We start from the raw sequence: 26,463 nt of genomic DNA, 5'->3' as shown, positions 1-26,463 counted from the left end.
GGATGGGCCTGGAAATATATATTCTTGAAAAATCTCACACAATTCTGAGGCACTCGAAAGGATGACAGTTATTTAATGGTCTGCTTGCCTTTTCCTCTCCCATCGGTACCTACTTATAACCTTTTTCTGCTTGTGGAAAGGAAATAATAAAAGTATAGTACGTGACATTTAGGGGGACCTCAATAAATACTCCCTTAATCCTTTTTTTTTTTTTTAAATTATGCTTATGTATTTTTGAGAGAGAGGGAGTGACAGAGCGTGAGTGGGGAGGGGCAGAGAGAGAGGGAGACACAGAATCCAAAGCAGGCTCCAGGCTCTGAGCTGTCAGCCCAGAGCCCAAACCCGGACTGGAACCCACCAACAGTGAGATCATGACCTGAGCTGGTCGGACACTTAACCGACTGAGCCACCCAGGCACCCCCCCCCCCCCCAATCCCTTTTTAAAGGAACTCTGGACTTCAGGAACGAGATGGGGATATGTCCTCAAGACCCTTCCCCAGTCCCCTGAGGAAAAGAAAGTCAGAGGCTGCCTCTGAGCACCTCCGTGTAACTACACCTGACCCTGTCCAGGCTGCTACTCCAGGCCACCAGCCAGGAAAGCCTCTGGGCAGTGGCTCCAGCACAAACATGTCTAGAATTTTCACTGTGTGGGACAAATATAATGAATCCAGTGTGCAGAAACGCCTTTCTCTAAATTATCTCTGTATTTCTTTCTCCTCTGGATCAGAGTTAACTTAAAACCAGAATCTCCCCCCAACATTCATCTTTCTCTAACTCTGCGCTCTGCATCTTCCAGCATTTTATCTGAAAGTCAGCCACCAAAGTTAACAAACTGCTAGCTCTTCCTGTTGAGAAGCGGGAGCCGGAGAAACCCCCCCACCCCGCCCGCCCCCGCAATCCTGCAGATTCAGCATTTGGGTTTAGGAAAACTACAGGCCCCAAAATGCAATTTCACCTTCCAAAGACTACCACTCCCAACATGCAATGCAGCCAGAGTTAGCAAAGGAAAACCCCGTCTGGAAATTTTGCCTTCCTGTGGCCCTCAGGCAAAGGAAAGGTTTAGAAAGTCGCCAGAAGGTATTTTTTTGCAGGAGCGGTCACTCCCCAAATCCAGGCAAGGAAGGGGAGGAGTCTGGGCCGTGTCCCGCCCTTCTCCAGTAAACTTCTCCAGCTCCAGGTTTGGAGGCAGAGTCGGAAGGGCTGGGAGTAGCTGCACGCCCCCACGCTTTCCCCATGGTTTCGGTGACTAGAGCCGTGTTCGGAGACCTGCCCTCAGGGGCAGGGACAGTGGAGAAGTTCCAGCTGCAGTCAGACCTGCTGAAAGTGGACATCATCTCCTGGGGCTGCACCATTACGGCCCTGGAGGTCAAAGACAGGCAGGGCAGGGCGTCAGATGTGGTGCTCGGCTTTGCAGAGTTGGAAGGTGGGTTGAATGCTGTCCCGGGCTGCGGGCGGGCCCCGGGCCCCCAGCCCTCCCGCATATGCCCCCGAGGTGGCCAGGATCCAGGGCGAGTACCCGAGCTCGTCACCCTCATCACCGTGAGGAGTGCTTGCAACCGGCAGACCCACTGTTTTCCATCCTGTGTTCGGAAAAAGACACATGAATGGAAACAGCTGTAGGACTTGGTCTCTGGTTGTCCATTCAGGCTTTGCCTTAATTTAGAATAGTTGAGGGTCTGGGGCTCCCGGGTGGCTCAGTCGGTTAAGCCTCTGACTTCGGCTCAGGTCATGATGTAGAGTTTCGTGAGTTCGTAGCTCAGAGCCTGGAGCCTGTTTCGGATTCTCTCTGTCTGCCTCTGTCTAAAATAAATAAACATTAAAAAAAATAGTTCAGGGTAAGATAAAACCCCAGCAACCCTGGAGCGATCTTTGAACTGCCAGGTATGCAGGGCAGGAGAGGGAAAAGCTGGCTAGAGGGGGTGTGGCTCCAGGTCTTGCCTTGTGTTCTTTCTGTAGGACAATCTAAGACCTGTCTCCTCTACTTCCTCTCTCCTTCATCAGATTCTCCTTGAGCCCTGGTTGTCTGAGAAATGCTCCTGGACATGGCTCAGTGGGTACAGACGGCTTAGCCACCCGGTCTGGTGTAACAGCGCCCAGCGCGGGCTGGCAGCTCGGGAACCAACCAAGCAGAAGACCAACTCATGGTCTAGCAGTGAGGTCTCCCAAGTAGGACCAACTTTTATTTTATGGGGTTCCATGGGCAATTAGGATCATGAATTAATCCATGCATTCACAAGCTGTTCATTCAGTCGTCACCTCATTCAGCGAGACAGACAAGGTCCTCACCCTCATGGAGCTTGCACTTTAGCTGGGGGGTTAGACATTAGCCAGATAGTCGCATTAAAAAAAAATTACAGTTGCAGTTTGATCTCAGCAAAGGAAAGGGTCTGCAGTGCCATCCTGGCCCTACTGTGTAGCTAGACAGGAGGTGAGGTCTGAAATAAAGGTGGCAAAAGGAAACTGCTTGAAAATGAGTATGCTTTGCTCTGTGGTAGGGGCGTGGGCACAGCCTGCTAGAGAAGAGGTTTGAGGTTTTCCTTTAGGTGTGTGTTTCTATCTGTTTGGTTCTTTAGATACATAACATGGCTCATGGTTAGAAGTTAACAGAAAACTGAGTATTGGTTTTCTTTGGTGGGGGTTCAGATCTTCAGTCAGAAGGCAAGAGAGTTGACAAGTGACAAAAGAGGATTCTTTAGAATGATTTTGCTGAGTCACCTCTCTCTCTGTGAGTACCATAACTATTTTCCAGGCTGACACAGAATCACAAAGAGATTACTTGGCTGGTGCAAAATTGCCCAGTGGAGTCGAAGAATTGGACCTACGTCCTAGAATATCAGAGCCAGCAAAGCTTTGGAGACGCTAAGCTGTCAGCCTCTGCTTTTATCGCCTCATTTCCATCTCTGCCTTATCATATGGCCCTCCCTCTGCACCTCTACACACACACACAATGACTGCTCTCGCTCCTTATCAGTGTTCGTTTAGATGTAAGGGTCACATAGAGTTTAAAATGCAAAGTGTCTTTGTGGAATTCTTATGAAATGTGTGCCGTGAGGGCATGACTGCTGGGAAGCACCAGTGTCTTGTCTTTTTTCTTTTTAGTTAACATCCAGTGCAATATTGGTTTCGGAGCAGAATTCAGCAATTCATCACTTATACACAACCTCTACTGCTCATCACAAGTGCCCTCCTTAGTACCCATCACCCATCTAGCCCATTCCCCACCCACCTCCCCTCTATCAACCCTCAGTTTATTCTCAATCCTTAAAAGTCTCTTATGGTTTGTTTCCCTCTCTTCTCTTCTCCCCCTTCCCATGTGTCATCTGTTTTGTTTCTTAAATCCACTTGAGTGAAACCGTATGGTATTTGTCTTTCTCTGACTTACTTCACTTAGCATAATACACTCTAGTTCCATCCATGTTGTCGCAAATGGCAACATTTCATTTTTTTGATGGCTGGGTAATGTTCCACTGTGTGTATAGACCACATCTTCATCCACTCATCAGATGGACATTGGGGCTTTCCATAGTTTGGCTATTGTTGACAGTGCTGCTATAAACATTGGGGTGCATGTGCCCCTTCGAATCTGTATTTCTGTATCCTTTGGGTAAATACCTAATAGTGCCATAGCACTGGTGTCTTATTAGGCATGGAAGTGTTGATTTTGTGAGGGCATTAATACGGTGGAGTTGTCTCTATAAGTCTGTGCCTCTTGGGGCAGTCTGGATGAGGAAAGTACTATCCCCCAATGTTCTTAAAAGGGAGAAAAATCGATCTCCTTGGATTATAGTGATCTAGCGTGTGCTTTATGGCCCTCCATCTTAGTAACCTCTCTTGAGAATGTTAAATAGCATTTTCTTATTAGCATACATCACAGACTTCACATAATGCCAGGTTGAATCAAAGCATCCAAAATATTCTAGGTGCTCATTCCTAGGCTATAATTTAGATGATTGAATTATTTATTCTAGAAGGAAAGTGAGTGATTTTCAGAAGAGGAGAAGTTGGAAAAAAGCCCTTGGAATATCAAGTAACACTTTCTAATATGTGCAGCCATCATCATGGCTACTGGAAACGGCTCCTTTGTTCCTTTTTTACGCTCCTGTCTTGCAGTTTTTTCGTAGATTCTTTCTACAAAGATAGATATTGCTAAAGATAAAAGAAGACCTCATGTATGTCATAACGGGGAGCATTCTTGTCTCAGTCAGAATAGTGTGAAATGGGGCTCTGCTACGGTTTTGATCAGTTCTTGTGTATTAAAACCCACGTTAAGAAATTGGCGACATTGGGGCGCCGGGTTGACTCACTTGGGGGAGCGTGTGACTCTTGATCTTGGGGTTGTTTGAACCCCATGTTGAGTGTAGAAATTACTTTTAAAAAAATAAAATCTTAAAAAAAAAAAAAGGGATTGACAGCAGCGATTGCCTTCAAGAGAGGCTCTGCATAGCCAGGGTGCAGGGGTAAGAAGGAGACTTTATTTTCACTGTCTATTCTTTTCAAATATCTGAATGTGTAAGTATTATGTAAACAAAACTGAGGTGAATCATTTAAAGCTACAAGACATGACAGAATAAGGGGTTATCTTGACATTACTATGCCCCAGAATATTTTAAACCACAGGGAGAAGCTAAGCATGTATAATTCCATGAAACATGGTCCTTTTTAACTGCCAGGTTAGATGTGAACAATCTCCAGTTTCCCAGATAGATTGTATAAACTGCTTGGATCATGGCCATGACCGGAGGTCAGACTGGTTCAGTTTTTCCCTGGGAAAATGAGAGCTCTCTTCTGTAGAATTCTAAAGAGGTAAATCATACGATCTTTTAGTTACAGCCTAGAAAAGTCACTAATGCCTCCTATGAATTGTTCTGCCATTTTTTGTACCTAAAATATTTAAAAATGCGTTTCCTCTTCATGCCTCACCTACAGTCATTATAACTTCTTTCAAAATCTGTGACGAGACTATTTGCCTATAAGCCACAGGTTTAAACAACCTACCCACACAACCAGTGCACTCTTGCCCTTCATCCTCCCTCCAGTTACCACCAAACACCCGGCTCTTACGGCCATGAGAGTCACTATGGAAAAAATAGAAAAAATAGACCTAGTGCTTTTAGAAAACCCCGGCCAATAGCGGGTGGAGGAAAAGGGACCGGTTCAGAGACTGCGGTGTAGGCTTGCAGATGCCTGAGTGCCCTTGTAGGAGTACTGGGGATTCCTGGTTTCAATCTCTGCTTTGTCCCTTAAAGTTATTTAACTTTCCAGACATGTTTCTTCACCTTAACTAATGGATAATGAGACTAAATGTGCTGCTGCCTGTAGCGAGCAATCAGTCGTTTTTATCTCCTTTCTTTCCCTTGCCCCCAAATGTCTTCCTTCACACTACTTGAACATTTTACCTTGCTTGATTAATACTGCAAAAAAGGGCATCAAGATCCATGTGGACAGCCAGCAGCTATTTGAAAATATTTAAAATATTGGGGACAAATTAAAAAAAAAATTTTTTTAAGGGGGGTGTTCATTCGGTTAAGCAGCCCACTTGGGCTCAGGTCATGATCTCACGGTTCGTGGGTTCAAGCCCCGCGTCGGGCTCTATGCTGACAGCTCAGAGCCTGGAGCCTGCTTCGGATTCTGTGTCTCCCTCTCTCTGCTCCTCCCCTGCTCGCGCTCTGTCTCTCTCTCTCTCTCTCTCAAAAATAAATATTTAAAAGAAATTTTTTTTTAATATTGGGGGCAATTAAAGTTCTTGTCAATTAAAGTAATGTTTGCTTTCCTCCGAAAATAGGTTGTAGAAGCTTAGATTGGAAATAGTAGGTACTTTCACTTCACACTTTTAGGGCACTCTGGCTGAAGTTTGGGCGGTACGAGGTGGATAGCATAGCTGGGGTCCGTGGGACGTTAGAGGAGTGGAAAAGTCCATAACGCTGGTTAAGGATTTGTTAATATACTCTGGCCAGTCCTTTGCTCAGGAAAAGGGACAGACTTTTCCTCTACCCTATATCCCCCATCAGCAATTGAAAAAAAAAATCATCATTCATGGTTCGACCTAGAAACTTTTCCCTTTTTAATGGAAAACAGTATTTTCTGCATTTGAAAACAAGCGTTTTACTCATGTCCTATTCAGAATTTGGGGAATGTCACTTTTTGTAATTCTGATTTGATATGAAAGCTTAGTAACTTATGAAGATACCAGTATCTTTGTAACAAATAACACGCATTTGTTCCGAAGCATTTTTCAGAGACAGTTGAGAGCAGCGGTTTCTGGTGTTAAAAACTCTTCATCCAAACCAAAGGCTGGCAAGTACTGCTTCTCTCCGTGGGCTGTTTACTGTTGCCAGAAAGCCGTCTCTTCTGAGGGAATTCTTGCAAGACCAGGAACCAGCAGCTTTGCTGTTGGAGTTGTCACTGTCTCCAGTGCCGAGCATGTGGCTGGCAGAGTGGGGACTCCGTGTACATTTGTTGAATGGATCAGAGTAGGAATCAAAAGTAGATACAACCAAATAATTTTTGAACAAAAATTTCTGCTTTTCTTCACATGTTTTAGCTCCTGAAAAGCAGATGAACGGTCCACACTGTACCTCATGGAGGAAATACAAATTAAAACAATAGTGAGGCCCTATCAGAATGGCCAAAATCCAGGACACTGACATCACCAAATGCTGATGAGGAAGCAGAGCAACAGGAACTCTCATTCACTGCTGGCGGGAGTGCAAGATGGTGCCGCCACTTTGGGAGACAGTTTGATTGCTTCTTACAAAACCAAACATATTCTGACCATATGATCAAGTGGTCATACTTCTTGGTAGTTACTCAAAGGAGTTAAAAAAACTTATGTCCACACAAAAACCTGCACACAGGTGTTTCTCACAGCTTTGTTCATAATTACTAAAACAACCAACCAAGTTGTCCTTTGGTAGGGGAAAGGACAAATGAACTGTGGTTCCTCCAGGCAATGGAATATTACTCAGTGCTAAAAAGAAATGAGCCATCAAGCCATGAAAAGACAGGTAGGAACCTAAAATGCATACTACTCAGTGAAGAAAACCCATTGGAAAGGGCTACAAAGTATACAATGCCGACTATGACATTCTGAAAAAGCCACATTTATGGGGACAGTAAAAAGATCTGTGGTTGCCAGGGGCTGAGGGGATGGGAGGGATGAATAGGCAGAGCAGGGAAGATTTTTAGGGCAGTAAAAAAATGATATTATAATGATGGATACATATCATTATTCATTTGTCCAAACCCTCAGAATGTGCACCAAGAGTGAACCTTCCTGTTGAACTGTGGACTTTCGGTGATAATGATATGTCAATGTGAGTTCATCAGTTATTAGAAATGTGTCTCAGGGCGCCTGGGTGGCTCAGTCAGTTGAGCCACTGACTGAGCAGGTCATGATCTTATGGTTCGTGGGTTCAAGCCCCATGTCGGGCTCTGTGCTGACAGCTCAGCTGCCTCGGATTCTGTGTCTCTGTGCCTTCCCTGCTCATTCTCTGTCTCTGTCTCCCCAAAATAAATAAACATTACCAAAAAAAAATTTTTTTAAAGAAATGTGTCTCTCAGATTGGGGGGGGGGGTGGTATTGATAATGGGAGAGGCTATGCACGTGTTAGGATAGAGGGTATCTGGGAAATCTGTACCTTCTGCTTAATTTTACTGTAAACCTAAAACTGATCTAAAAAATAAAGTCTACTAAAAATGAAACAAGAGGCTCCTGGTTGGCTCAGCTGGTAAAGCATGTGACTCTTGATCTCGGGGTTGTAAGTTCAAGACCCCTGTTAGGTGTAGAGATTACTTAAAAATAAAATCTTTAAAAAATAAAAATAAAACAAAAGTAGATGAAGCAAAACCAAAGAAGGTTGTTTGGCCCTTTGGAACTCCTTTTGGTTACCTGGTATAAGGAGTTTTAAAGCTGTAGCTTCAGAAAGAGAGGAGGGAGGGGAGGGAGGGGGAAGCAGGTAGAGAGGTCAGTCTGGACTATTCTAAGAGATGGTAGTAAGCGCAATTCACCAGAAAGCCTTGTGCTTTTCAAATAAGGTGATGCTTAAGAACAAGAACCCACAGGGCGCCTGGGTGGCTCAGTCGGTTAAGAGTCTGACTCTTGGTTTCATTCTTTCTCCATGGATCTGTGTGTCACTTCTGTCACAAATCGGTCTTCATAGGTACAGGACCTGTCTGGGGTTGTCTCTTTTGTTCCATTGGTCTGTTCGTCTTTCTGGGCCAGCACCACACTGCCTTAACTTAGTGAGTCTTAGGATCTTATAAGGCAAATCACTCATCTTGTTTTCTTCAAAATTGTATAACTATGTTGGCCCTTTGCTTTTTCACAGCAAGGTTAGAATCATCTTGTCTAGTTACACACGCACACACACACACATAAAACCCTGCCTTGGGGCGCCTGGGTGACTCAGCTGGTTAAGCGCCCAACTTTTGGCTCAGGTCATGATCTCAGAGTCTATGAGTTCGAGCCCTGCGTCAGGCTCTGTGCTGGCAGCTCAGAGCCTGGAGCCTGCTTTGGATTCTGTGTCTCCCTCTCTCTCTGCTCTTCTCTCACTCTCTCTCCCTCTGTCTCTCTCTCTCTCAAAGGTAAATAAATATTAAGAACAAAAACTTAGGAGCCAGACTATGTTCAAATCCAGGTTCTTTTGATATCGATCTGTGTGTTTGGGGCAAGTTTCTCAACTTTTCTGTCCTCAGTTTCCACATCTGTAAAATGAGGGTAATAATAGTGTCTACCTCATAGAAGTATCCTGAAGATGAAATGAGTTAGATGTAGAGTAGTTAGAAAGTGGCTGAGTCTTAGGAAGAACGTGGTGTGAGATGTTATGATAGTCCATGGGTAGGACTCTGAGGACCTACAGGTTTGCAAGGGAGTGAACCAGGAAAGACCTGGAAGAGAATGATTAATATTTCACTCATGCCCAGCGAGTTGAGTAACGGGAGCCTGGGTGAATGCTTAAGAATCTATATCCTGAGAGCCCTTCCAGGCATGGTAGAAATAGTTCATAGCCTCGAATTGCATATTCTTCTATCAACACAGATGGGATGGATGCAAAGAACCATAAGAAAGGGGGATAGAATTCCAAGGGTGAATTCTGAGTGAAAAACAAATGGGAGGTTTTTTTGCTTTCTTTAAACTTTTTTAAAAAGTTGGCCTAGAAAAGAGCAGATTGCAAAGCAGCATGTATACTAAGACTCCATTTTTATAAAGAGAAGAAGAAAAGCACATATATCCATAAAAGATGGCGATATATACATAAGAATATTAACAGTAGTACTCTCTAGTGATGACACTGGGATGATTTACATTTCTTTGTGTTTTGGGGTGCCTGGGTGGCTCAGTTGGTCAAGTGTCTAACTTTTGACTTCAGCTCAGGTCATGATCTCACAGGTTGTGGGTTCAGGCCTCGCATTGGGCTCTGTGCTGGCAGCATGGAACCAGCCTGAGATAATCTCTCTCTGTCCCACTCCTCCTTGCACTGTCTCTCTCTCTCTCAAAATAAATAAATAAACATTTAAAAAAATTTTTTTAATTTCTTTGTGCTTTATAAAGTTCTTTCAAAATGTTTGTAAGGAGCATGCATTACTTTTGGAAGGGGACAGTTTGTGTGTAAAGCCAGCCATTTTTCTGTGTTTCCCTGAGGGCTTGGATATGCCTAAATTATTACTACTTTCAGGTTCTCTCAGAAGAAAGTGAGGGGTGGGGGGAGTACCTGGGTGGCTCAGTCGTTAAGCATCTGACCTCTGCTCAGGTCATGATCTCACGGTTCATGAGTTCAAGTCCCACATCGGGTGAGCATGAGCCCTGCTTGGATCAAGCCCTACTTCTCTCTCTCTGCCTCTCCTGGGATTCTCTTTTTCTGTCTGCCCCTTGCTTACTTGTGTGCTCTCGGAAGGAAGGAAGGAAGGAAGGAAGGTAGGAAGGAAGGAAGGAAGGAGAGAGAGAGAGAGAGAGAGAGAGAGAGAGAGAGAGAGAGAAAGAAAGAAAGAAAGAAAGAAAGAAAGAAAGAAAGAAAGAAAGAAAGAAAGAAAGAAAAGAAAAGAAAGAAAGAAAGAATGAATAGAGTGGTGGGCAGCACCGTGAGCCTCACCTTTGGTTTGAAGTTTTAACAAACACTTTCATCCCATGTCCCTCATCCCATGTCCCTGCAGGGTACCTCCAAAAGCAGCCCTACTTTGGAGCAGTGGTTGGCAGGGTGGCCAACCGAATTGCCAAAGGAACATTCATGGTGGACGGGAAGGAGTATAAGCTGGCCGTTAACAATGGGCCCAACAGTCTGCATGGAGGAGTCAGGGGCTTTGATAAGGTGAGTCAGGGGCATGGACGCAGTCCTCACCTGGCAACTTCACAAGCCCCTTCAAACATACCTTCTATTTGCCAGGCTCGACCCTCGGCCCTACAGCAAATGGGTGATACGGGAAAGAGGCTGGTCCAGTGATCGAGGGCAGTCAAGGCACTGGCCCTGTTCCAGGACCCGTCCTTCTGTAGCTCATCTGACCGTAACAGGCAGGGGTCCCCGAGTGAAAGGGCGGCAGCCCTTGACCTGGGAAAGAGAGAGAATGACTTTCTCACAGCGTCTGGATCAGGACGTCCAGTTGACGTTAGGCACAACAGAAAAGTGGCTTAAACATAATACCTACCACTTACTGTACAAGGCATTTTGCACCTATTCTCTCCCATGCTTTCTAGAACCCTGTATTCTCACCAAATGAGAAATCTGAGGCTATGAAAGGCCATATAACTCCTGAGTTGGGCTGCCTGACCCGAAGCCCCCATTTCCAGACCAAACCCGCTGGTGTCCTCCACAGCTGCTGTAGGTGCCCCCAGGCCAACACACACCCCTGAGACTGTCGCTCAACCCCCTCCCTGGGCAGCGTGGCACCACATCCAGGCCTACCCTTCCACCGAAGTGCCTCATGCCTCAAAATTACCTCAGATTCTCCCCAGTTACCTCTTTCCACACTAAGAGTCTTATTCCCTAAGTGAACCCCTGGAAAAATAAGGCTGGGAAAGCAAATTGGTCAAACACCTTCTCCCTGAGGTAGAAATGCCTGGCCTGCTTCCTAGCTGTGTGGGAGTCTGTGGATTACCCCCCAGTGACTCTCTAACTAGTCTAATTTCAGGGAGGTAATTTTGGTAGCTAACTCTCCTTTAAATTATACCACCCAGTTTATTTCCCAGGGAAGAGCCAGAAAACACAGGAACGTGTACAGCAGTTAAAGGTCACAGTTTCTCCTTTTCTGCCTCTTACTGCCACCTGTCCCACTGAAGGAAGTTGGTTACTGTCTTTCCCCTGTTTCACCAATTTCCTGTTTGTGGCCTAGAACCACATTGCCTCATCTGTTCCCCTTTCCTCCATGATTGAACCACTCACACCAGGAAGGCATGAAGGCAAGAGAGAGCCTCTGTCCTGCAATACTAGGGCAGAGGGTCTCTGGAATGTGCCAGGTACAAGGCATATGGAGCTTCCTCCAGAGGAAGTTGGGCCCAGCTCTGTTCTAACAGGGATCTTCAGAGGAGCCTCAGAACAGCACCTGTTCTAGCTTGTTCCTGTCCCTTCTATTTCACTGTAGTATTTTCTGTGGGGTTGTTTAACATGTGTGCCCCATGAGAACATAGCAAGATAGTGAGTATACATATCCTTCAGTGCACTGGGCCTACTGAGCCCCTTCGGTGAAGTGGGGAACATAATATGGTGGGCGTACCTGAGACTCCAGTAGAGTGAGGGAGCCAGACCCTTACATGAATAGCTGTTATAGGCAACAAGCCCCATAATATGGATGCCAGTGGTGCGCTAAAGGATCTGGGTGTGGACAAACACATAGTAACTGGGGAGGCAGGATTTGAATCACCCTTGAAGAAAGAATAGCATTTCGTTTGGTAAGTAGATACTGGAGATAATGGCTGTGTTGATGCCGAAGTCCAGACAGAGGTAGGGAAAGACTTGGAATGTTATCGTGGAGATACTGAAAGCCTTTGAGCTGTAAGCTTTCATACAGTAACATGAACAGTATGAGGGGAGCTTTGTTTCAGGTTGTAGTTCATCTCAGCAATTACTGAATAGTTGTTGGCTTATAGGTAAGTCTTCTTGTACTTATTTCAACACATTTTTAAAATTTTTTACTTATTTTTAAATTTTTTTTAACGTTTATTTATTATTAAGAGACAGACACACAGAGCATGAGCAGGGGAGGGGCTGAGAGATGGAGAGACACAGAATCTGAAGCAGGCTCCAGCCTCTGAGCTGTCAGCACAGCTGACAGCTGTGCTCGAACTCACAAACCGCGAGATCATGACCTGAGCTGAAGTCGGACGCTTAACTGACTGAGCCACCCCGGTGCCCCAACACTTTTTTTAAAGGTGAAATTTGACGGGTGCCTGGGTGGCTCAGTCAGTCGAGTGTCCAACTTGGCTCAGGTCATGGTTCATATGTTCGAGCCCCACATAGGGCTCCTTGCTGTCAGCGCAGAGCCTGCTTCGGATCCTCTGTCCTCCTCTCTCTCTGCCCCTCTCCCACTCATGCTCGCTCTCTCTCTCTCTTTCAAAAAATAAACATTTTTTTTTTAAAAAGATGAAATTTGAATAACCTAACAGGATTAGAAATGGTATATAAGTAGGCCTAAATATGCAAACATGGAAATTTTCAGGAAATGTGGAAACTTCAGGCTCTGGGATATTCTCCCATGAATAGGAATTTTATTTTCCACAGAATTATACTCATCTGATAATACTGGTTTCCACGAAAAAAACTTTCCACTGCGTTCTTTCTCTGAAGGACAAAAACTAGGTAGCAAATTAAGAACATTTTATTTCAAATGTTTTATTCCTACAATTTTCCATTTGGGGGATTCTTTTTTCTTTTTTGAATCATGCATATAACCAGCTTTATATTATAAGTGTCTTGAAAGTTCAACATTTCTGGGAGATAACTAGGGTGTAAAATTAATTTTTTACTAAGGTCAGTGAATTTGTTTCAGATCCCAGCTGCTTTCATGGTAGGTGAAGGCAGAGACCTCCACTCCTGCTGGACTCCCCTTCCTGGTAAATGTGGGCTCACTCAACGGCAGTGAGCAATGCCGGCCACACCAGGAGGGGGTGGGCAGAACCATTCCTGTGGCCCTCAGGAATTATTATCTTTCAGGTCTATTTGCAATGACAGTGTTTGGCCTTAACTCTTCTGTTGAAAAAAGGAGATTCAAACAAAACATTGAAATGAAGATGTGGAATGGGGTAGACTGCCAAGCCTGAGTTAGAATCCTAGTCATGTCACTAATGACACGTATGACTTTAAACAAGGTAGTTTTTTTATCCCCCCTCTAAACAATGGACATGAAGTATGAAAGGATTCTACTCAACTCTCCTGGAATGTGGGAGGTAGGAGTGGACAAGGTAACGCCACTGAGCTCAATTTGCTCATCTGTAAAATGGGGTCATAGTATCAGTTGGAGCCATTTGAAATTGCCAGTGTTCAACTGTTTTGACCTACAAAGACAGTCATTTCGTTTGATTCAACCAAATCCTCACCTTACACAATGCTTTATGTAGGGGCGCCTGGGTGGCTCAGTCAGTTTAGCGTCCGAGTCTGGGTTTCGGCTCAGGTCGTGATCTCATGATTCATGAGTTCAGGAGCCTGCTTGGAATTCCCCCCCCCCCCCCGCCCCTCTCTCTCTCAAAGTAAATAAAATTTAAAACAAAACAAAATGATTTGTGTAAGCACCAGTGGCTGGTGAGCACCGAACAAAGGGAGATCTCACGTCAGCAAAACGCCTTTTGGCTAGTGACCCAGGGCTCCATGAAGGGACTGGGGTCTCTGCACACTGTGTCCTCGGATAATAGAGAATAAGGAAATAAGCTCAGGATCAGACCACTTAGTTCAAATCCACTGTCTTCCTAGCCGAAAGAAGCTAGGGAAAGCAGTGTATTCTGAGTCCCAGCTCTCTCAGTCTAAGTGAGGATCATGGTGCCTACCCTAAGTGAGCTCTGAGACAGATAAGATAGTGTCTGTGAAGTTTCTAGCAAAATGTCTTGTCCCATCATGGGCACTCAGTAAATCCTGGTTGTCCCTCCTCCATAAAGGTAATATTGAGGCCTCTAGGGCAAGGGAGAGGGGAATCACTGTGTCAATGCCAGATTCCTATTTCCGAAAGCAAAAAACTCCTGGAACACTTTTCTTCATATTTTTCTTTTTTTTTTTTTTAATGTTTATTTATTTTTGAGAGAGAGAGAGAGAGAGAGAGCGCAGGCAGGGGAGGGGCAGAGAGAGAGGGAGACACAGAATCTGAAGCAGGCTCCAGGCTCTGAACCATCAGCACAGAGCCTGATGCGGGGCTCGAACCCATGGGCCATGAGATCGTGACCTGAGCAGAAGTTGGATGCTTAACTGACTGAGCCACCCAGGTGCCCCTTCTTCATATTTTTCTTGTCACCCTTAGAACCATATTTTCTAGAATGAGAAAAAAACTTCAAGATCTTTTTTCAAACCCTCTGTGGCAGGAATGGTTGCCCACCATCACACAGTGAGCTAGGAACAAACCTTGTCCCCAAATCAGGACTCCTGACTTGTGGGTAAGACTCTTTCTAACAGAACAAGTACCTTCTTATTTGTTTGGAACTCTGCCCAGGGGATATAGAGAATCTTGGAGCATTTTTTTTTTAATATACATTTTTTTTCTTTTTTCTTTTTTAAATGTTTATTTTTTGAGAGAAAGAGACAGAGAGTGAGCAGGGGAGGGGCAGAGAGAGAGGGAGACACAGAATCCAAAGCAGTCCCCAGGCTCCGAGCTGTCAGCACAGAGCCCAACATGGGGCTCAAACCCATGAACTGTGGGATCATGACCTGAGCTGAAGTTGGACACTTACCCAACTGAGCCACCCAGGTGCACCCCCTTTTTTTTTTTTTTAATAAATATTCATAAACAATACTTCCCTGGGACAGAGGAGCTGACTTATTTAGGTCATTTTTTAATACTATTAGCAGATATTGCTATATGACATTTATCAGAATGGGTCACCAAGATAAAAAAAATAACCTTTTAGGGGCGCCTGGGTGGCTCAGTCGGTTAAGCGTCCGACTTCGGCTCAGGTCATGATCTTGCAGTCTGTGAGTTCGAGCCCTGTGTCAGGCTCTGTGCTGACAGCTCGGAGCCTGGAGCCTGTTTCAGATTCTGTGTCTCCCTCTCTCTGACCCTCCCCCGTTCATGCTCTGTCTCTCTCTGTCTCAAAAATAAATAAACGTTAAAAAAAAAAAATTAAAAAAAAAACCTTTTAAAGAAGGGGAAGAAGAAAATATAGGCACATACATATCAATTTAAGGAGGAAGAGAATGGGGAAGGGGAGTAGGTAAAGAGAAAGAAAAAATTTTTTCTCTCAAAATCTACTTTTCTGTATAAAACAAAATTTTAGAACAACTAAAATCCAAGCTAAATAAATAAATAAAATAGAATAGAATAGAATAGAATCCAAGCTATTATTCCAACATCTTAAAGATCATATAACCATTTCTCTTCCTAGAATCACTGTCTTTAAATATTGAAATGTGGTGTTTAGCTGGAGATTGCAATGACTTAACAGCTTTGAAAACACTTTTTTCTAGGTCGTCTGGACCCCTCAGGTGCTGTCAAATGGTGTCCAGTTCTCGAGGATCAGTCCAGATGGTGAGGAAGGTTACCCTGGAGAGTTGAAAGTCTGGGTGACATACACACTGGATGGTGGGGAGCTTATGGTCAACTACCGAGCTCAGGCCAGTCAGACCACACCGGTCAATCTGACCAACCATTCTTATTTCAACCTGGCAGGCCAGGTAAGAGAACTTACCTCTGCTCTCCTGCTTAGTATAAAATGTGACTTACCTCTCCTCTCCTGCCACATGCTTTGTGGAATGACCTGGGGAGTAGTTGGATAGACCCACCCAGAATGGACTTAGCCTGGCAATGGAGTCACCTGGTGATGAGGAAAAATGCCTAGCAAAACAGCTGACTCGTAGTAGGTGCTCAATAAATGGAAGTTACAGAGAAAGATGGAATGAGTACATTGTGTTACTAAGAGAACTCTCTCTTTCCCACAGGTTCAGACAAGTACCCAGCTATTTCAAGAACTCCCTCTCTTCTAACTGTAACATGAGTTTACATTTGCTTCCTCATTCCACTCCTACTCCCAAAAAATTACTTCCAGTTAAGTTCCACTTTCCACCCTTGGAACTTTAAAAATGTGCCTGGCTCAGCCCCTTTAGGTATGCCACCAACATTCGTATGTCTCTGCTGTACTTCCCACCCTAAGAGGGGTATAGAGACACTGACCCCTCTTAGGTAATCCCCTCTACACTACCTTATTCCCAACTAATGGTAGTATTTTAGTTTGTTGAGGAGGCTGTTACATGAGGCAGAGGGAAAAGTTTAGCTAAACTCTGTAGACTATATCTATTGCTTCCTCTTCATCTGAGAAACTCATTGTTGTCTACTCTACTTGAATCACTTTGGCATGATTTCCTACCACAAGATGATGTTCACAGCCAACTAGTAATATCTAGCATTTTTACACTCTTTTAGGAGTCTGCTGACAATGTGCTGATTTTTTTTTCTAGGATCTTTTCAAATAGCACGATGTGCTGATTTTTTTTTTTCTAGGATCTTTTCAAATAGCACGAATTAATTGGTTCTTATGTAATTTCCAAAGTTCTCCCTTGAAAAATAAAGAGGATTATAAACTTGTCTATCCCTTACCCTCAGAAACTTCTGCCATGCTCCTTGAGATCTTAAAAACAAACCAAAAACCAAAGCTGCCCAGCCATGCGCCTCTGTAATAATGTGCATAAAGACCCTAATTTTTTTTTTTTTTTTAAATAGGCCAATTTGAGGCTTGAACTCATGACCCTGAGATCAAGACCTGAGCTGAGATCAGGAGTCAGACTCTTAACCAACCGAGCCACCCAGGCGCCCCTTATACACCCAACTTTTTATAATAAGCTCAAAAGGAACCTGGCAGAAATAGAATAAAATATTAGTGGGTTTGTATAGGTAGTAGATCATGGTGATTTTTTACTGTTTTCCACATTTTTGTATACTGAGAACATCCTATTCTGTAATGGGTGGGAGGTGGCCTAAAGAAAGAGATTCAGAGATAGGAAAGAAATTATGCATGAAATATTATACCTGCCAATGTATTCCAATCAAGGAGACAAAATGGGAATGTAACATTCACTAAAACTCTTTCCACTTACTTGGCAGGAGGACTCTCAGAGATCACAGACCCCACCCAAAAGGGTGTTCAGTGTTAGCCCCCTTCTGTATACTGTCTTAGTGCAGCTCGAACCCATAGCCACTAACTTCAGGGTTGAGGATAGGAGGGAGCCATCAGCCTTTTGGGGAGCATCACAACAAGAGTGGGTAGTTGTTTACGAGGCCTGGGGTCAAAGGGCTTCTGCATCTTCAAATCATCTCTTACCCTACCCAGGAAAGCATTTTTTAATTTATTTTTGAGAGAGAGAGAGCACAAGTGGGGAAGGAACAGAGAGAGAGACACACACAAAATCTATAGCAGGCTCCAGGTTCAGAGCTGTCAGCTAGAACCCATGAACCGTGAGATCATGACCTGAGCCGAAGTCAGACGCTCAATGGACAGAGCCACCCAGGCACCCCAGCACTACTGTATGTCTTAAACTGTCCCCAGGGAAATAGCTCAAAACTTGATCATTTAAAGTGGTCAGCTCATCTTATACATTTTCTTTTTGTTTTGTTTATTTGTTATTTAATAAGCAGTATGTTTGTGCTACTTGGGGCCAAATTGTGACTCATCACTTCTAAGTTTGAGTGTTGGAGACCTGGAGGGAGGAGAGAACTGGTTCTTGAAGAGTGGAAAAGGTATATAGGTTGCAGGTTGGTTGGGCTTTTGTTGTTGTTGTTGTTCCTTCCTTATGTAACCCAAAACTGGGCAAACATGTTTTTTGTTTTGTTTTTTGTTTTTTGTTTTTTTTTTTAATTGAAACTTTACCCAAAGAGGTATGAAAGCAGCCTCGGGGAATTTGAGATGAGAATAGTGGTGGTTCCAGTATGACTGGGTAGGTATGTCAGCAAGGACCTTCCGCCTTTCCACTCTGTTCTTTCAGTGTTTTTGGCTTTTGCCTTCAGGCATATCCTTTTATGGTCACAAGATGGCTGCCATAGCCCCAGGAATCACCTCTACATATAGTCACAACCAGAGACAAAAAAGGACCTATTCCTTTCTTCATATCTCTAATGCTCCATTTTAAAGAATAGACAAAAAACTTCCCCCAGAAGCTCCCCAGCAGACTTTCCTTCACATTTCATGGGCCAGAAGTGTGTCCCATGTCCTGCCTAACCTAATCACCAGCAAGGGAATTAGGCCACCATGATTGGCTTAGGCCAATGGATATTCACCCGGTGGGATTGGGGAGGGAGCCCTTTCCCTGAGTATACAGCCTACCATAGGATGAATCAACAAGGCAGGGTTCTGCCAGAGAAAAAGGAGGGTGTCCGTAAAGGAGCTGCTATGACTTTTGGGTGGTATGATAGTGTCCAGGATATCCTGCTAAAGGTGATGACAGCTGAATTAAGGCAGTGGTAGTGGTAATGCACGAAAAAAAAAGAAAACCCTGCAGGCCATAATGAGCTCTATAAATGGTTAATGTTCTGAGCTAGCAGCAGCTGAGCAAAGTTAACCAAAACAACACTGAACGCAAAGATGGGCCTCAGGATCTGTTGGTGGATCAGCATTTCTTGCCAGGTTTTCATCAGCCTGGAAAGGAAATGAATCCAGCAGTAATATTCCACTGAAGTGGGTCATTGCATTATTCCAGGTCAGAAGAATCATAAAATGAAGCATGCTTCCCTTTAATAAAGGAATGTAGGTGCCGCTTTGTGACCCAGTGCCCGTTAAGAGAGTGGCTGTCTAATAAATGTTCCTTTCCTTCCCCCCCCCGCCAGGCTTCTTCCTAGCCTCTTAGACTTAGCAATTTATTTTGGTATGTGATGGAATCATTTGCTTCCTGCCCTAATGCTAAAAAACACAAAGAGAAGGAAAGTCCTAAGCAGCATTATTCATCATAATAAAAAGCTGGAAACAAGCAAAAGTCTGTCAACAGGAGAAGGGATAAACAGATTGTGATACATTCGTACAATGGAATATTCCTCAGCCTCCGCTGGAGCACTGAGCAGATAGAACCAAGGAAACAGTCCCCAGTTCTCTTCCCTCATCTCCGCTCCCCTCAGACCCCGAGGCCTCTTCGGTGCTGGCGGTACCACCGAGGCGTGAGGGGATGGCGGCAGGGGGAGCCAAGCAAGAGAGGGACCCCTCTAGTCCAGAGCTGCTCTAGGTGGTGGTGCAGACCCTTCCCACTCTGGACCCGCCTTCTCAGGTCAGAACAGGACCAAACAAGTGGCTAAGGAAGAGACTGTGGGCAGAGGCCTGGCCTTGTCTCCGCCCCCCGTCCACTCCTACCCCTGCCCGCCTGTACCCACCGGGAGAACACAAGACCACGGCAGTTCTTCAGAACCAGAGCCTCCTCGGAGTGCAATTAAAGCAATTTCTGGCCTGTTTAGACATCGATTCTTATGGTCTCTAAGATCCTGGCATTTCTCCTCAGGACGACTCCATTTGATTGTGGAGGCCTGAGTCTTTCTGATTAGAGGATCGTTTCAGTTAACCCCCAGGGCTCCGCCTCCCTCTGCTTGCTTCTCAGGAACCCAGCAGGGCTTTCAGTGTGACTTAGCTCGAGATTTCTCAACCTGAGCATGTGGACACGCTGGGTCAGATAATTTCTTTGTTGCAGGGGATGGGCATTGTAGGGTGTTTAGCAGAATTGCTGGCCTCTTCCCACTAGATGCCAGGAGCATTACCACCCCCAATTATGACAATCAAAACTGTCTCCAGACATCGTCAGATTTTGCCCTATGGCAAAATCATCCCCAGTTGGGAGCCACTAGGTTAGCTTATTTTTGAGCGTTCACTTAGCAAAAGCCCTCTCCTGGTTCTCCTTCCACGTCTTCTGCTATGAAGCTTGAAAATTTACTCCTATTAGAATATAATCCTTTTTAGCAGAAACATATACGTGTATTTTCCAATTTGCAAGGAGCACAACATGGCTTTACTAAACTTCTTCACAAGAATCCTGGAAAAGGTGGAGGCATTACTGGCCCAGTTTTACCCTGAAGGAAAAGCGATTCTAGGAGCACCTGGGTGGCTCAGTCGGTTAAGCATCTGGCTCTTGACTCCAGCACAGGTCAGGATCTCACAGTTTGTAAGTTTGAGCCCCACATTGAGCTCTATGCTGACAGTGTGGAGTCTGCTTGGGATTCTCTCTCTCTCTCTCTCTCTCTCTCCCTCTCTCTCTGTTCCTCCCTTGCTTGTGCTCTGTAAAGAAAGAAGGAAAAGGAAGAAAGAAAGAAAGAAAGAAAGAAAGAAGAAAGAAAGAAAGAAAGAAAGAGAGAGAGAAAGAAAGAGATTCTACCTGGGGCCATTCAATAGAGCTGGAGATAGACCACAGGCCTTCTGACTACTGACCCTCTATCTTTGACCCCACTGGGGAGGGCAAGCTGCATCTTTTAAAAAAAAAAAAATTTTTTTTAACGTTTATTTACTTTTGAAAGAGACAGAGTGAGAGCAGGGGAGGGGCAGAGAGAGAGGGGGACACAGAATCTGAAGCAGGCTGCAGGCTCTGAGCTGTCAGCACAGAACCTGACACGGGGCTCGAACCCGCAAACCGTGAGATCACCTGAGCCCAAGTCGGACGCTTAACCGCCACCCAGGCGCCCCAAGGGCAAGCTGCATCTTTAATGGAAGAGATGGGCAAGCTCTCAAAAGCAGGAACTCCAGTTCTGACTCCCAGGCTTCTGTCATGTGGTAGAGGATGAGTCCTCCGGGTGGGAGCTGGGCCAGAGAAGGGTGACAGATACCCCACCTCTAGCAAGCCTGGAGGTGATACCAGGCCATCCAGTACTTGTGTGTTCCAGGCCAACAGCTCTTGCTCTTCTATTTGCCTGTCATGTGGGAGGAGAGTGGGAGAAACCCCTCTGCTAATAAGCCAAAGTCCAAAAGTCTTTCAAACCAGTGATGTCTCTCTGACTTTTCACGTTCATAATTCCATTTAGAAAAGAAGATGCATGCTGGGGTCACGCTTGAAAACTTCTTTCAAATGTATCCATTGCTCTGTTGAGGACCTATCTGCCGATGCTTAAATGAACGTATTAATGATCACCATAGGTCAAATGGGATTTCTAAAATTCTTGTCAATGCCTGCAAACCGTTCTGCAAGAGAAGTTAAAAAGCAAAAAATATAGGCATGCCTGGGTGGCTCAGTTGGTTGAGTGTCTGACACTTGATTTCGGCTCAGGTCATGATCCCGGGGTCATGGGATTGAGCCCCACGTTGGCCTCCTTCTGCTCTGAGCATGGAGTCTGTTTAGGATTGTCTCTCGCTTTCTCTCTGCCCATCCCCTGCTTGCGCACACACTCTCACTCTCTCTCTGTCTTTAAAAAAAAGTAAAATAAGACTAAGCATTAAATCTTCTTTTCTTTCTCTACCTTTCCTTCCCAGGGTTCCCCAAACATCTATGACCATGAAGTCACTATAGAAGCTGATGCCTTTTTGCCGGTAGATGAAACCCTGATTCCTACAGGTTGGTGAATTTAAACTTCTTTATGGGAATGCAGAGCTGGGGTGTGATTGGAGGAACATCGAAACTTCATTTACCTAAATGTATTTTCTCTGTTGGCCTGCCAAATTGCCTATAATTACCATGATTAGACATTTATGTTGGTTGTGGCTGGGGGACCATATAATTAAACAAACAAACCAGGACACTGTTGAGAAGAAAAGGAGATGCTACTAATCATCAAGCCAGGGCAACAGGTATCAACCGGAAGTTTTGTTGTTGTTGGTTTTTTTTAGTGTTTTATTTATTCTTGAGTGAGAGAGAGAGAGACAGAGCACAAGCAGGGGCTGGGCAGAGAGAGAGGGAGACACAGAATCCGAAGCAGGCTCCAGGCTCTGAGCTGTCAGCACAGAGCCTGACGCGGGGCTCGAACTCACGAACTGTGAGATCACGACCTGAGCCGAAGTTGGACGCTTAACCGACTGAGCCACCCAGGCTCCCCTCACCTGGAACAGTTCTAAACAAGCTGGGTCATATGGCCATCCTGGCTGAGCCTTAGACAGCAAAAGTTCTCCGCTAAAATGTAAATCTGGTACTTCTTAGCACCTTAGCAGAGATAAATTTACCTAAACATTACCTCACCACTGCAGGACACTGATAGAACACAACGTGGTTTTTGATGGAGGATGAAACGTTCTACCCCGAGAAAGACAAATGCATATGTCACCTCTGAGACACAGTTGGGGGAATGGGGTAGCATAGGGAGTCTAAAGTATCAAAAGGGAAGGTGAGGTGTTGCCAGAATCAAAGTTTATGGGTGTATGTGTGCATCTCCTAGGTTAACTGGATTGAGATCATCTTGGTTATTATTATTTAGGATCAAAACTGCCTTGGTTCAAATAGGCAAATCCGTAGAGATAGAAAGTAGATTAGGGGGTTGCCAGGGGCTGGGGACAGAGGGGTATGGGGAGTGCCAGTGGGTACAAGATTTCTTTTTGGGGTGATGAAGAGATTCTGGAATTAGATAGTGGTGATGGTGGGATAATATTGTAAATATACTAAACACTACTGAATTGTGCACTTGTGAAAAGGGTGAATTTTGTGGTATGTGGATTATATCTCAATTAAAAACAAGAAAGACAGAAAGACAGAAAGAAAAGGAAAGAAAGAAAGAAAGAAAGAGAAAGAAAGAAAGAAAGAAAAAACGAACGAACCTTGGTTCCTGTGGAGTCTCCAGGATTAAGTGGTGTGGATTTGTACTAGACTGTAGGTGCACTGCCATTTGCCTCCAGGGGACAGGTGGATGATGGCAAGATGGCCGGCAGGGGTGCTACTATTCATGTCAGCTTATGGAAATTCACTTGAAGTAATTAACCACCAGAGCAGTAGATAAATATTCTTATTGGGATTTCATTAAAATCAGAGATGAGGTAAGTGTAGAAGTCTTAGTCAAAGAAAACCAAAGTGGGGCGCCTGGGTGGCTCAGTCGGTTAAGCGTCCGACTTCAGCTCAGATCATGATCTCATGGTTTGTGAGTTCGAGCCTCGCCTTGGGCTCTGTGCTGACAGCTTGGAGCCCGGAGCCTGCTTCGGATTCTGTGTCTCCTTCTCTCTCTGCCCCTTCCTTGCTTGCGCTCTGTCTCTCTCTCTCTCTCTCAAAAATAAAACAAACATTAAAAATTTTTAAAAAGAGGGGCGCCTGGGTGGCTCAGTCGGTTGGGCGTCCGACTTCAGCTCAGGTCACGATCTCGCGGTCAGTGGGTTCGAGCGCCGCGTCGGGCTCTGGGCTGATGGCTCAGAGCCTGGAGCCTGCTTCCGATTCTGTGTCTCCCTCTCTCTCTGCCCCTCCCCCGTTCATGCTCTGTCTCTCTCTGTCTCAAAAATAAATAAACGTTAAAAAAAAATTTTTTTTTTAAATAAAAAAATTAAAAAAAATTTTTTTTAAAAGAAAGAAAGAAAACAAAAGTAGAGGATGAAAGAAAAGAAGAGCAGAAATCCAGAAACACACAAACACTTGCTCATCAGCCTGCCCGCTGAGAGGCTCAGAAAGCCTGCCCGCCTTGGCCTTGGGCTGGCCAAGGTCTCCTGCTTGATGGCAACTTGGAGGTGTTGCCTCAGACCCCTTTGCCAGAGCATTAACGTCCTGTGTACCATCCTCTAGAGCGTCTGTTCAGAGCTCCAGCCCTCCATAAGACCATCTGCTGGCAGCTCCATGTGGAAGGTCAGGAAGGCCTTTCTCTCTGTTCCCACCCCGTGTAAGTGTGCTACTATTTTGGTTGTCATCTCTGCTAATAAAGAACGTAGAATGATAGAATATGAGCAGTTTGAAGCCAAGGGCACCATCTTAACCAAATAATCAAGTTTAAATCACCAGTAATAAGATGTATTGTGTCCTCCTCGTATGATGTACTGAAAAAGTACATTGTGTGATATTCTGTCAAAAATGCCTAACCTCATTCCATTCAGCAGAAGGCATCACACGAACCCACTTGAGGGACAGTCTGCAAAATAATTAATCCGTATTCTTCAATAGTGTCAAGGTCATGAAAGACAAAGCAAGGCTGAAGATTGGTCACAGAATAGACCAAGGAGATAGGACAACTAAGTGCAATGTGAGAATCCTAGACTAGACCCTGAGTCAGAAAAAGGACATTAGTGGGAACACTGGTGAAATTCTAGTGAAATGTGTAGTTCAGTTAATAGTATTGTACTAATGTTAATTTCTTAGTTGTTATCATTATACCATGGTCGTGTATGGTGTTAACATTAGGGAAAGGACGGTTATACAGAGATGTACTTTTTTTTTAAGTAGTCTCCATGCCCAATGTGGTGCTTGAACTCACAACCCTGAGATTCAGTTGCATACTCTGTTGACTTACTAAGCCAGTCACCCCCAGAGATGTACTATTTTTGTGACCTTGCTGAAGTCTAAGATTATTTCGAAGTTTAAAAAGAAAATAGTCCAGGGATCCAAGTAACATATGACTTTAATTTTCCTGGACACCTGCCTTACTTTACAGGTAAGGGCTTTTGTTTTATTTTGTTCTCTTTAAAACAATGAGGCTGTGTTTATGGCCTCTAGTTCAAAATTATTATGAGGAAAATAATAAGAATGTGAGCCTGCATGCTAAACGGTAACTTCAGTTAACAGCGGGAATTAGAAACCCATAAATACAGGGGCTATAAAATTAATTAGAATAATAATGAGAAATCAAGATAAATGCATTAAAATTTTTTTTTTTTGCATTGCAGTTTTGAAGGTTTTCCTAGCTCTGGGGCTGGTTTTAAAGGCTCTTATGTTTGTGTTGGTAACATGTGTCATCTTCTGATATTTACATGACTCAGTGTGAGGCTGAGTAAACTGGCCCATCTTGTCCTAGATGCAGCCTGATTACATTGGAACTGTGTGTTGTGAACTGTAAGGGGAAAATGGCGGCTACTCTGTTGTGACTGATAAAGAAGAAAATGAGTTAAGTAGCTTACAGGTGGAGCTGATGACATAAGTGCATATTTATTTGTGTATATTTATAAAACCTCACATTGTCCTATTGAGTTTTGATCAGATGAAAATCACAAAAATGCATAATTCATGCCGTGGGAAGATTATTTGTTGTGATTGTAAGTGATCATTGTGGTAAAGCCCAGTAGAACTTAACGTGTAATTTAATGAAACGCGTAAAACTCATGTCCATCTCAGTTCTGCACTGTGAGTGGTTTTAGGATCAAATTTTATACTTTGTACTAATTTTGAACACCTGTGAAGCTGGGTCGGCTGCAGGCCCTCTGGGCTCTGGGAGGCAAAAACCATGGCTGTAGTCTTGAATCTGCTGTTAACTAGCTAGGTGACCTTCAATGTATGCACAACATTTTAACATTTAACTTCCTTAGACCCTCATTTCCTTTTCTGCAAATAGGAGGGATATTGAACTCAATCCAATTTTATGGACCAGTAAATTTTCTTTGGAAAATAATTTGACAGACTTACGTAGAGTTGCCCAACTTTTCGTTTTGCCAAGTTAGAAAACAATCATAAATATAGGGCTATTAAAACTAATGGGAATGTATGTATATTATATTTCAATAAAAAAAATTAAACTAACCAGGGTAATAATGAGGAACAGAAATAAATAGACTAGGGGAGCCTGGCTGGCTGAGTTGGTAGAGCACGTGACTCTTCAATCCTGGGGTCATGAGTTTGAGCCCCATGTTGGGTGTGGAGCCTACTTTAAAAAAAAGAAATAGACTGAATTCATTTTTTTAAAACCCAAGTTGCCATTTATAATCACCATCTTTTCATAAAGAAAAATAATTATTTAATTATTTATTTTGGAGAGAGAACTAGCTTGAGCAGGGGAGAGAGGTGGGGGGGGAGAGAGAGGGAGAGGAAGAGGGAGAGGGAGAGGGGGAGAGAGAGAGAGAGAGAGAGAGAGAGAGAGAGAGAGAGAGAGAGAATCTTAAGCAGGCTCCATGCTCCAGTGTGGAATCCAACATGGGGCTTGATCCCATGATCCTGGGATCATGACCTGAGCTGAGATCAGAGATCAAGAGTCAGACCCTCAATCTGCTGAGCCACCTAAGCGTCCCATTAAAGAAAATATTTTAACACCACAAAAGGGGGGAGATTTTAATCTCAGAACAAAGAACAACATTTTACATTGAATTCGTCTTGCTTTTAAAAGAAATGTGATAGTAGGTTATCCAAATATGTCTCAGTTTTCTGTGAACCAGTAAAAATTTTACCATGGACTCATGATTGAGAACCAACGATTAGTCTGAAAGGTCACTAGTAGCTCTTACATTCTGTGATTCTACAAGGCTCTCAATATAACATTTTACTGCTAGTTCTACCACCCTTCAAATCC

At 44.2% G+C, this 26,463-nt stretch overlaps 1 protein-coding gene across 12 annotated transcripts in view; it reads left to right on the top strand.

Annotated features, from left to right (window-relative positions):
* Positions 1–26,463, top strand: part of GALM (galactose mutarotase) — a 117,076-nt gene that overhangs the window by 60,149 nt on the left and 30,464 nt on the right. For 2 of the 12 annotated variants that reach the window (XM_053201011.1, XM_053201013.1), the window contains exons 1-5: positions 977–1,423; positions 10,150–10,304; positions 15,591–15,797; positions 20,082–20,231; positions 21,545–21,626. In XM_053201011.1, coding sequence (XP_053056986.1) covers positions 1,234–1,423; positions 10,150–10,304; positions 15,591–15,797; positions 20,082–20,231; positions 21,545–21,626 — 784 coding nt within the window. In that variant the 5' untranslated portion in view covers positions 977–1,233. Of the gene's footprint in view, positions 1–976; positions 1,424–1,811; positions 2,167–10,149; positions 10,305–15,590; positions 15,798–20,081; positions 20,232–21,544; positions 21,627–26,463 lie in introns of those variants that run through there. The other 10 variants (XR_008289569.1, XR_008289568.1, XM_053201014.1 and 7 more) reach the window with 9 other exon arrangements.

This window comes from Acinonyx jubatus, chromosome A3 (assembly GCF_027475565.1).
Source record: "Acinonyx jubatus isolate Ajub_Pintada_27869175 chromosome A3, VMU_Ajub_asm_v1.0, whole genome shotgun sequence".
NCBI classification, from domain to species: Eukaryota; Metazoa; Chordata; class Mammalia; order Carnivora; family Felidae; genus Acinonyx; species Acinonyx jubatus.
The sequence above is the reverse complement of the archived record's forward strand: the minus strand, read 5'-3'. Positions and strand labels throughout refer to the sequence as shown.